At 42.2% G+C, this 11,076-nt stretch overlaps 3 protein-coding genes across 4 annotated transcripts; 1 reads left to right on the forward strand and 2 right to left on the reverse strand.

Annotated features, from left to right (window-relative positions):
- Positions 1-519: 519 nt before the first annotated feature.
- On the reverse strand, positions 520-4,969 carry nsdhl (NAD(P) dependent steroid dehydrogenase-like). Its single transcript, XM_038699565.1, has 7 exons — positions 4,736-4,969; positions 4,459-4,620; positions 3,275-3,421; positions 3,028-3,156; positions 2,499-2,641; positions 1,769-1,871; positions 520-1,611 (listed from the first exon to the last, which is right to left on the reverse strand). Exons 1-7 carry the CDS (start codon positions 4,754-4,756, stop codon positions 1,279-1,281), a joined length of 1,038 nt encoding a protein of 345 aa, XP_038555493.1. The 5' UTR covers positions 4,757-4,969; the 3' UTR covers positions 520-1,278.
- A 313-nt stretch (positions 4,970-5,282) lies between these two features.
- cetn2 (centrin, EF-hand protein, 2) lies at positions 5,283-8,412 on the forward strand. Of its 2 annotated transcripts, none has more exons than XM_038699574.1 (5): positions 5,283-5,437; positions 6,544-6,708; positions 6,790-6,918; positions 7,183-7,320; positions 7,514-8,412. In XM_038699574.1, exons 3-5 carry the CDS (start codon positions 6,796-6,798, stop codon positions 7,601-7,603), a joined length of 351 nt encoding a protein of 116 aa, XP_038555502.1. In that variant the 5' UTR covers positions 5,283-5,437; positions 6,544-6,708; positions 6,790-6,795; the 3' UTR covers positions 7,604-8,412. The 2 variants fall into 2 exon arrangements, with proteins under 2 accessions (XP_038555502.1, XP_038555501.1); XM_038699573.1 differs by lacking the exon at positions 5,283-5,437 and adding an exon at positions 6,053-6,332.
- A 153-nt stretch (positions 8,413-8,565) lies between these two features.
- On the reverse strand, positions 8,566-10,956 carry LOC119888824 (olfactory receptor 10G4-like). The gene is made up of 4 exons (XM_038699569.1): positions 10,610-10,956; positions 10,237-10,508; positions 10,012-10,113; positions 8,566-9,320 (listed from the first exon to the last, which is right to left on the reverse strand). The coding sequence occupies exons 2-4, from the start codon at positions 10,450-10,452 to the stop codon at positions 8,721-8,723; spliced, it is 918 nt and encodes a 305-aa protein (XP_038555497.1). The 5' UTR covers positions 10,453-10,508; positions 10,610-10,956; the 3' UTR covers positions 8,566-8,720.
- Positions 10,957-11,076: the final 120 nt, after the last annotated feature.

Below are 11,076 nucleotides of genomic sequence, written 5' to 3' on the forward strand. Positions count from 1 at the left end.
GGTATAAAGTGTGTTTGAACATGTCAAAACAAAAAATGATGTATAAAAGGAAATGCATTACATGGCAAAATTGTGGACATATTTGATCATCTCATTTGTGAAGGCTGTCTTAAAACAATACTCACATGCCCATATGTACAATAAAACACTACTGATCGCTGTAATCATTCCTCCTATCCACACTAGCCTTGAAGATAACCCTTCATAATGCAATTCCAATGTAAGAGAGCCTTTATCCCCGCGACCCTGTACGCAGGATAAGCGGTTGACGATGGATGGATGGAGATAGTCTTTATTCTGTGTAGAGGTATTCTAAAGTTCAGTCTAAGCTAATATTAGACTTTAGTATTGTGATTTAATCATATCAAATGGGTATCTAAGTTTGGAAGATAACCACTGATTTGTCTGTCTCCGCCTGCTAAAGCCTCATATTAGCTTTGGCTGAACTTTGAAATGCATTTTTGCACATAAAGACCCATTTCTGGCCCTGGAATCGCATTAGGAAGGGATCCTTTCATGGTCAGTATGGACAGGAGTTTTATTGTACATATACAGTGCGTATGTATTGTTTTAGGACAGACTTGAAAAATGTGAACCTATATGCTGCTTTCTACTGTAAGCCAGTCGAGTTCTTCGACACATAGCCCATTTTTGCACGTGGTGTTGTGCACAGGGGAATTGTTCTGTTGAAACAAAGGGCCTATCTCAAACTGTTGCCATAAGTAGAAAGGGGCTTATCCAAAACTAAATAAAACCACCCCCGACCAAAGTACAAATCCCTGTCCACATACTTTTAGCTATATAACGTAAAGCCAGTCATCATTTGAAATAATCCCTTTCAGGCAAGTTGTATCAGTAGAATCATAGTTTAGTGAAATGTATTAAGGCATTTTGACATAAAACAGCAGCATCTCAAAGTGCCAACATCACACGGGTGAAACACATGGAACAATAATATTTGTACATCTCTGCAGTTTTCACAGTGTAAGAAGTATATTTCAGTTGTCATAAACTGTGCTTCCACCATTCACTAAGTGCTTTAAAACTTTTGTAATATCAGACAGCAGTGTGTGGACCGAAACTAGGGCAGTCTGCTGCCTCCTGCTGGTGAAAATGGTACATGCACATTGAAAAGGCACACAAATGCTGCACATTGTGGGGCTTGGATACACATAAACCACCTGTTCCCTCATTTTGAATTGTCCATTCAGTGTGGCCTGATCACCATAACTGCACTAACACTGACAGTTGAACATATCCTAATCTTCCAGTCTACCATCAAGCCCCTTGTCTGAGATTAGGGTAGCTCTGCACCGTGCGTGCTATCCCCTCCTTCACACTGACTAACGGTTTGTAGCCCAGGTCCTGCTTGGCGCGGTCACAGCTGTAGTAGTGGTGGGTTCCAGCCAGGGCCACTCTCATTGGTGTAAAAGTGGGTTTAAAGGACACAAGAGGGCGCAGGATGAGGGCCAGCAGCCAGAGGAGCAGGGCCAGTCCATAGACAAGAATGTAGGGGAGGTGGTAGCGGGGAGCAGCATATCCCAGACCCACCAACACCTCAGACATGAAGTCCCAGAATTTAACTGGCTCATCATTGGTGATGTGGTACGGCTGAAAGCGAAGCAGAGGATTTAAGATGTAGTAACTTGAACTTGTTTGGAAAGCACTCACAAATAAAAATTCTAAGCCTGCAGAGGACAATGACAGAATCCTTTAAACCAGCAAAACCATGTGATTGGCTCTGCGTTTGATTTTATTCCCTACTCACTTTTCCACATATGGGCGAGTCCGGCCTTAGGCGTTCAGCAGCCAGGATGTGGCCATGAACTACATTCTCCACAAAGGTGAAATCCACCAGATTGGTCCCATCACTGAAGAAAACAAAGACAGAGAATTAAATAAAGAAATATACCAATAAGCAATAGGGATCTAAACGTATTAAAGAATGTAATCGTTCAGCACACTGGTGCAGCAGTCTATGGGCTAAGCCCTACTTCAATAGCAGGGGAGAAGTGGGTAGGCCAGTGAGTGGGTGAGTATGGTTTAAGTAGGGGAGAGTGGATATGTAGGATGTTTTAGAGATGACACATTTTCAGAATCCAGTATCGTTGACTAAAGTATAAGAACATAAACACATGCAAATTTGATGATTTTGGTAGTGTATTCTGTTTCCAGTTACCAACAGTAATGCTAGCAAGGTTAGCAGAACTAGCTGCAGCCTCTGAAATTTGGTTCTTGTGTTGCCTTCACAGGCGGTTGATAAATTAGTTGTGTGCACCCACTTCACATCAGTTTACTGCACAAGATATGTTATATTTATATGTAGGAAGCCCAATCGAGGCCCTACATTAGAGATCAGGTTGGGGGGAGAACTGACAGTCTCCTTGACGCTTTTTTTCTCTGCCATTCTGGTTTATGAAATGCGCTGAACAACGTTAGTTTCCGTTACATGGACTTCAATAAATCAATTGTTAGTCAAGTAACAGTGGTTGCCTTACCCAATGATGAACTTCATCTTGCCCCTGCGAGCGGTGTCCACAAGGATAGGAACCAGCTGTGGGTCCCGAGGGCCAAAGATGCCATGAGGCCGGATGGCAACTGTGAGGAAACCCTTCTCCTTGTCACAAGCCTCGAGGACCAACTGAAACATAAAGGCAGTTTAATGTATTCAACTCTGGATACTGCAAAGCAGAGGATGCTGCAAAAGTGTGCTCCGATCATTTGCTCTCTTCTCTCTCGTAGTTCACTGACAGTGAAGGGAACGGGGCAGATGACATGCAAATAACAGAGGAAAGATGTACCCACTTACCGCTGACGATGAAGTATAATGCTGAAGAAAATACAGCTAATTAAACAAAAAATGTGATACGGATGAGGTATGAGGAAGGAGGACATTCCATTCATCACAGAACATCAGAGTATGAACACAGACACACCCACACCCACTCAAAACTAGAAGGAGGAACCACATTCCAAAAGTAGAGGAAACACTACAGCTAAACTGGTGAAACCAATAAACTCCGCTACCTTTTCTTGTACAATCTTGGTCTCTGTGTAATAGTCAATGGGCTTTTTGGCGTATGGCAGATCCTCTCTCCCATTCTTAACGTCTTTCCCTTCAAACACCACACTGGCACTGCTCGTCAGGACCAGTTTCTGGCAAAACAAAAACAACAAGAGTTAAATATCTTAAAAAACATCTTTCATCCTTAAACAGTAAAGCGCAGGCATAAACAAACAAAATGTAAGCCCAGTCTCCGCCTGGCTGCCTCACCTGTACTCCAGCCTCGATGCAGGCCTGAATAACGGTGCGTGTGCCCTGAATGTTGACTCTCTCAAACAGCCCGCGGTCATCGCTGGCGGGTGCTGGGGAGGCACAGTGGAAGACCAGGGACACATCCTTCAGCGCTGGCAGCAGCACCTGCAGCAGAATGTGACAGACACCTCACAGCTGTTGACACTTGCATCCGATTATGTTAGAGAGTCATTGGTCCAGGCCAAACATATTTTTTAAGTCTTTTGGGGTAAGTCTCAAGAGTTCATTGGCAAACTGCAAGTATTTTGGGGTAAAAAGGAGCCTGTATTTGAACATTTTTCTTTCAAAGCTGAGTTAACATAGCTGAGCTCGAGTCCTTTCCTTTTACCTCAAGTCCCACAACAGTCGAGTCCAAGACCCCATTTTTGTCTTACTCAACTTGAAGGCCCAATCTCAATGTCCACACTCACAGATTTACAGACCTTCTGCTAAGTCCGTGAGAGCTTAGGGCTGTCCCACTGTCAAATCGTGCACGAGGGCTCCCTCACAGACATTTTGAGGCCCTTTTGCCACATTTATGCAGACTTTGCCAGAGGGAATTGCCCACAGTTCATAGCGTTGTGACATGAAACATGGAAACATGGGGGTTACCGGGGGAAGCCCGGGAGTGAGAGGAAAATCACAGCAAATCTGCCTTATGAGAGAATAAGAAGAACAGTAAACAAACAAGCATGGAAGGAGCAACCAACCCTGACATTAACATGGTTAGAAAAAAGTTTACACAGATTTAAGATGGTACAGAGAGCACATGAAATCAGAGAATTACAATCGTCTTATTACACACCCAGTTTATTCAACTATATATTTTAGTTTTTTCTTAATGATGCTGTTTAGACCAACAACAATGCATTGATTAAAGACAATTACTTCTTGTCCACTCTGTAGAGAAAGAGCTTGCAAGACCTATAAATCAGGTAGTCCGAAAGTGAAAAATGTAAAATCAAAAGTGTTTCAGCGTCGTCAAGGTAACATGATAATGTGGCAAAGGACTGTCCCATTCCTGATTATAGCATTTTGAGCCCTTGTAGCCTCTTGCACTCAAACGTAACCTGACAAGTGACGCCAGTTAAGTCTGTGAGGGTTTAGGGTTTAGGGGGGACATTGAGAGTGGGCTAAAGTGTGCAGCTCTGGTCCAGACTCACCTGTTTGTCGCAGAGGTCTCCCTGGTGGAAGGTGACGCTAGGCAGCTCGTAGCTCTGACAGATGTCAAACACAGAAACAGAGTAGCCTCGATCCAACAGTTTCTCCACCAAGTGTCTGCCCAGGAAACCAGACCCCCCGACCACTGCACACCGTTTATTACTCTGTATGACACGCAGAGAGCGATTACTGATACATTTCAAGAAACAACAAAAACTGCATGAGCATCATGAAAGGCTGTCGCTGATTTAATTGCACCATAAAAATGTTTGGACTCACCGGTCGAACTCGCGTGGCCATAGTGAGTGAGAAGCGACCAACAGGTGAGCGAAACTGTAAGGACTTGGAAAATGTATTGTGTTGTTCAGTATCTGTCCTTACAGGTGGAACAGCGATAACGAAACGTTATATAATGCGCAATGACAACTTTTAACATGAGAAGCACGCGATACTGCACTATTTAGCTGTAGTCAGTGCGTACAACTAAACCGCACACGAACCATGGACCGCGTGAATCAGCTGAGTGAGGTGTTCTCTGTGATTGGTCGAGCCAAAGCTCAGCACAAAGATTACGTTCATGAACAGCCAATGGTGTACAGAACACGTCAAAGAACGCCACAATTTAAACCAACCGAGGACGACAGACTTATTCTATCCGCCTCCTAGCTCGAAGGCCACGCCCCCAGATCTCCGTCAGACCCACAATTCATAAACCAGTTGGAAATTTGTGAATTTATTACTTTTAAGATTAATATTTTTCGACATTTTTGCCACATAGATTAGTAAGTAAAACTATAGCAGATAACGCCCAAATACGAGTTTATTTTTGAGAAGTAGTGCAAAAGGAACAACTGCACTATATTGAGAAAATGATAATACTAAAAATTAAAGAAACACCTATAGGAAACACCGGTATCTACTGGACAGAAAACAACAACTGATCAAACTAGTGGAGCATATGTTTGAGAAGATATTTAAAATGTGAGTAGCCATACTTGTGCCACGCAGTATGCCATGCTGTACTGTGAACCCATACAATAATAATATGCTTTCTTGAGAAATGACAATCGCCATTTGGTCACAAAGGCCATGGATGCTGGCTGCATATGGGCAATTGTAGAAGTATATAAAAGTATTGTACAATTATTGTCCTGTTCATTTTATGATTATTAGGCTTACTTTTATATTATTATCTTTAGCCATTAGCCAATATCTTGCGCTGGTGTTCTCTTCTATTAGAAGAAGCTCTGATCTGAGGTCTGCTGACACTAGAGGGTGTATTGAGGCACATTCGCAGAATAGCATGAGCAAATGCCTCATTTCCTACAATATGATATATTTTTCTATTCAATAAAACACAAAGAGTTCGTCATTTTCCATATTCTATCTATCCAAGAAAGATTGACAGTGAATTTTCTGATCGTGTCTTGCGCCCCGTGATCCTCGGCAACCAATCATGTTTTTGCCCGACTGGTGCGTTTGATTTCATTCCCAATTGTGCCTGTCTGAATCCTGATTCAATTCCTCAGTGGCCTTAGAACAACTGGTTCGTCTGCTGGCACAAAGGGTGAACAAATCAAACGTGTGGGCTCCATGACAGCAGCTGCTGGTCAGCAAACCCTGTGCATGTTGTTGGCTAGCAACGGCGATATTCTGCACATTTTAGCAGCTGTTCTTCTGAAATAAATAAGACGGTTTTGAGGAATAAGAGACTATCTTGTATTCTGAGTAATTAAACGGTTAATGCGAGTAAAGTATAAATCGTTATCTTCTCCTCCTCCTCCTCTAAATGATAAGGAGGATTCCTAGCCCAGAAGAAAACATTGCTTAACAGATCCGCAGTTCCTTTTTCTCAATAAATATACAGCTACTGATGGTGAGTGGAAATGTTTCATAATAACGTCTATCTTTGTGTGTTGCATTTGAGCCACAGGTTATGGATATTTACATTGTTCCTTTTTCTATTGGACAGCTATTTGTTTTTTTAGAGGTCTGCTTATTTTCCACCAGAAACCTCTCTGATTCTAATGTTAACATAGGCTGCCATCAACCATTAAGATCCCCCTCCCTTCCTGTGTCCCCACCAGGCGACCAGTGCCAAGAGACCATCCCTGCAGGGTCCTGTGCCACCTCCTCGCAAGAAGACAACCCCCAAACCGGAGCTGACCGAGGAGCAGAAGCAGGAGATCAGGGAGGCATTCGAGCTGTTTGACACAGACGGATCTGGATACATCGATGTCAAGGAGCTCAAGGTATAAGTGCTCCAACACTGATCGCGATCAATACGACGGTCTCTGTGTGCCTCACCCTCCACCTTTCTCACACTGTGCCAGGTCGCAATGCGAGCTCTGGGGTTCGAACCAAAGAAAGAGGAGATCAAGAAGATGATTGGTGAAGTGGATAAGGATGGCACAGGGAAAATCTCCTTCGCTGACTTCCTCACTGTCATGACACAGAAAATGGTCAAGAACTATATTCTATATATTCCTATTGCTCACACCTCCAACAGTGTTTAATTTCTCTTTAGTTTTAAATTGAGCTGCTAGTTTTGTCCTACAGATTGCAGATTTTGATTCCAGACGTTAGTCCACAACCATAACTCCACCTTAGCAGCCCCACTTAAATTTCCCATTGGCACACACTCAAACTCTGGCTACATTTATGTTTATGCCTCCTGCAGAATGGCAGTTTGTGCCAAAACTATTCTCCATCTTCTCTGATTTTAGGCTGAGAAGGACTCCAAAGAGGAGATCCTGAAAGCTTTCCGGCTGTTTGATGATGACGAGACGGGTAAGATCTCATTCAAGAACCTGAAGAGAGTAGCCAAAGAGCTGGGAGAAAACCTCACAGACGAAGAGCTGCAGGTAAAGGACACAACTGTGGAATAAAACAATATTCAGTGTATTGCTGTCATTTCTAGGCCGGTTGCGTTCACAAACCAAAAGGGCATAAACTTTGAATAATGCCAATGCATTTGCTCATGAATGCTATCAAACTCGCTTGATCTGCCACCTCCATTCTTCTTTTCATCCCCTCTTGTGTTGTGTGTTTCTGAAGGAAATGATAGATGAAGCAGACAGGGATGGAGATGGAGAAGTGAACCAGCAGGAGTTCCTGCGCATTATGAAGAAAACCTGCCTGTACTGAAGGAAGTGCACGGCATCAGGGTCGGTGATACACGAAGTCAGTGGTGGTTTTACATGTAATGCTGCTTATATATCAAAATGTCCCTTTCCCCATTATTGTGTCATGCTATACATTTTCACTTAAGATCAGTCATTTGAAAGGTTTAACTGTCACATACTACGCTGAAAGGAAACTGTTAAAGACTTGAGCACAAAGTCTAGTCAAATGCCAAAGTATCCTCCTTTGAATCACATGATAATCTGTTAATTTTATGAAGAAGTTGATATTAAAGATAACACAGAGGTTATTTGTTGTTAAGAAAGTCTCAGTGCCTACGTCAGTACAGTGACAGAGACAAACAGTACATTCCAATCCTTTGATTGATAATACAGTGTATTCATTGAGTTTCATTCATCTGGAGATTGTTCAGTTTACACTGGTAACTCCAGTGTTTCATGTTTTGGCTCTTGTATGGTGGTTCTTCAGAGATATTTATAATGTGAGCAGTTGGTTAACCACTTCGGTTAACCACTGATGATTGGGGGAGTGCTGTCTCACCTCATTGCTACATGTGGATTTGTATCTGTGCCTCTTAAACGGGGGATCATCACTATCAGGGAAGCTGCCCGAGCTCTCTGACCTGCACAGCTTCCCCACGAGTCCCACTGTCTTTAAAATATGAGTGTGTATTTTTCTTGCAGCATTGAGTATTTATCCCTGTTGTGTATAACTTCTCTCTATTCTTGAATGTTTTGTATAATACAGTGACTTTAATGAGTAGACATACAGCATATAAATGTTTATGAAACAAATTAAACATCTTGAAGCAGTTTGCCCTGTCTTGTATTTGTCATTATTATAAGCATCCCTCATCTGTCCAGTGTTTGAACAGCTTGACGCTGCTACTGCTTCTAATAAAATACATGTTTGCCTTTGAAATGCAAATCTGCTAAGATGCTGCTACCTTACCACATGCATATTGACTCAACTATCAAACCTTACTATTTCAAACAATAAAGTAAATTGAAAGCGTGGATGCAATAAATGTGGAAAACTTGCTGTGACGGGCACCACAGGTAAAAAGTATTACGTTTTTTAAAAAGCAGCTCCTCAAACAAGTGTTTGTCAGACTTTATGATTAATTTTCATTGTTAACTTTGATCCTGTGTGCAGCCTGTCGTATTCTTTTCTGCAGCTCCCGCGAGCGGTAGCCATAGACCAGTGGGATGAGCGACACCCCCAGGTTGTAGATGATGGTGGTTGCTATATCAAGAGCATCACTGTGAAAGTAGCCAGGGGTCAGGTAGCTGTCCATGACCACAGGAACAGAAAAGAGAATGGTCTGAGCTGCCTGGAGGGTCAGGGTCACACAGGCTCTCTTGGTGCAAAGCCGTCCTGCACACATGTCCCAGCAGAGCTTGCAGAAGCATCCCAGCATGGTGAGAGAGCAGAGAGGCACCACCACAGCGGTTCCCACGATGCAATAAAGTACCAGAGCCGATGTCCCCGACAGGCAGGGTCTAAGGATGAGAGGTCGACAGCGGGAAAGGGGAAAATTGACCTGGATGGTGTTGAGGCTGATACACAAAGCCACGCTGCTGAGTACAGCTGATAAGGACCATATGGCTACAACAGCTGCTCTCTTCCTTTGAGGACACATCAAGAGTTCATAGCGCAGGGGCCAACTGACAGCCACAAAGCGGTCGACAGCCAGAGCGGTGCTCAGGAAGAGGTCTACCTGTGCAAAAAAAAAAAGTGAAGACAAAGGAGAGGCAACCATCAGTTTTGGCTGATACCGGCCATGTCAAGGTTTTTAGAAGTGCAGAGTTGATAATAGGTGACCAGTTTCACAAAGGTACTTTTTCTTTTGATTACTTTAATGTATTTTTAATATTTTTGAGGTTTGGGCTGACAAAATAAGCATTGTGAAGGTGTCACTTTGGGCTCTGGGAAATTGTGACAACATTTCTCAATATTTTCAATTTTTTAAATTGATTTATGGAGAAAATAATCGGTACATTAGTTCATAATGAAAGAAGTCATTAATTGCAGTGTGATACAAACCAACTACAACAGTAAAATCCTGCTTTTTACAATAATGCATCAGTAGTAATAATATAGCGATATATCGAATAGTCACAGTCACAGGGGGCATTTTTCATTCTGTACTGAGTAGACTACTTTTACTTTTAATACTTAAAAGTACATTTTCCTGATTATACTTGAATACATTTACTTAAGTAGCATTTTCAATGCAGTACTTTTACTTGTGACAGAGTATTTTTACAGTGAGGTATTCTTACTTTTCCTCAAGTAAAGAATCTGAATATTTGTCCCTTTTTGCGTAACCAAGTTGTAACCAATACTGTAACTGAGAGTGTAGACTGGCATATACATCATATGTAATTTATAATCAATGTTTTACAAACCATTGAGCAGGCCTGGGTAGCAGCAGAGAAGATCAAACACTGGGTCACAAGTATACCTTCTCTGGATCTTAAGAGAACTGCTTTGATTGTCCAGAGGAATTGCTGAAATGGCAATGATGAAGGTCATTAACTCAAAAGGCATCATCTCAGTTATAAAGAAAAGATATATTGGAAAAATCTCATACAAATCTTATTCAAACAGCAGTCAAAAAACAAAATGCAGACCTGAAGGTTGTAACACAACAGGAGGTGAGAGAGGAGCAGGAAGCGAGTGTGTCTGAGGAGGGATGGGGAGCGTGTGATGACCACGAGTAAAGGCACACTGAGTACGGTGTTCAGGGTGCAGCTCACACACATGCTGACCATCTTAACCAGGTGGTAGATGGTGGAGTTGATCTGTGTCTGGGCCTCTAGTGTTGTCACATTGCAGTTGATATCCATTACATAAAGCTCCTTTTGATCTGCCTTCCAGATAGTCTATGTAGTCTTTGTAGTCCCTTTTAAGAAAATAAGTCATTAGCACCTGGGTAGCTTAAAAAAAAACAACTAAAACTCAATTATCTCATCTCAAATGGGGAAAAAGGTGTAATACACTCACCCTCACATCTGTTTCACAAGGTGCTCTTCTCTCGAGTATTTCCAACATGATACATAGTCAGATGTCAGTTTCATTCTGATTGCAAGTGAATATTCCTGCTGAGTGCCAGCATTACAGGCTGTCCATTTACTCAGCTTCAACATGTCTACATGTCAGACCTCAAGCAGAAAAACCTCTTCCCCGTGGACAGTGATGTGTCAACAGCTAGTGTTTGTTATCGGGATTACATTTGCTTATCTATGCAAAAGTCAGGGACAATATTAATACATCTGTACAGAATTGTATTGTGTCAATATTTGCCTGAAAACAGAGGCACAGTCATGGAAAACACGACGCCAACCTCTCTCAACCACACACATTACCATATTTCTGTAAAAAAATATATATATAAAAAATGTATAAAGGTGAATTTCAAGAATTGAATGTCATAAATGAAGCAAAGTTACATCCATACATAAACATGTCAC

This window comes from Micropterus salmoides, unplaced genomic scaffold (genome assembly GCF_014851395.1).
Source record: "Micropterus salmoides isolate LMB-PRFRI ecotype aquatic unplaced genomic scaffold, ASM1485139v1 Ms_hic_scaffold_5, whole genome shotgun sequence".
Classification (NCBI taxonomy): domain Eukaryota; kingdom Metazoa; phylum Chordata; class Actinopteri; order Centrarchiformes; family Centrarchidae; genus Micropterus; species Micropterus salmoides.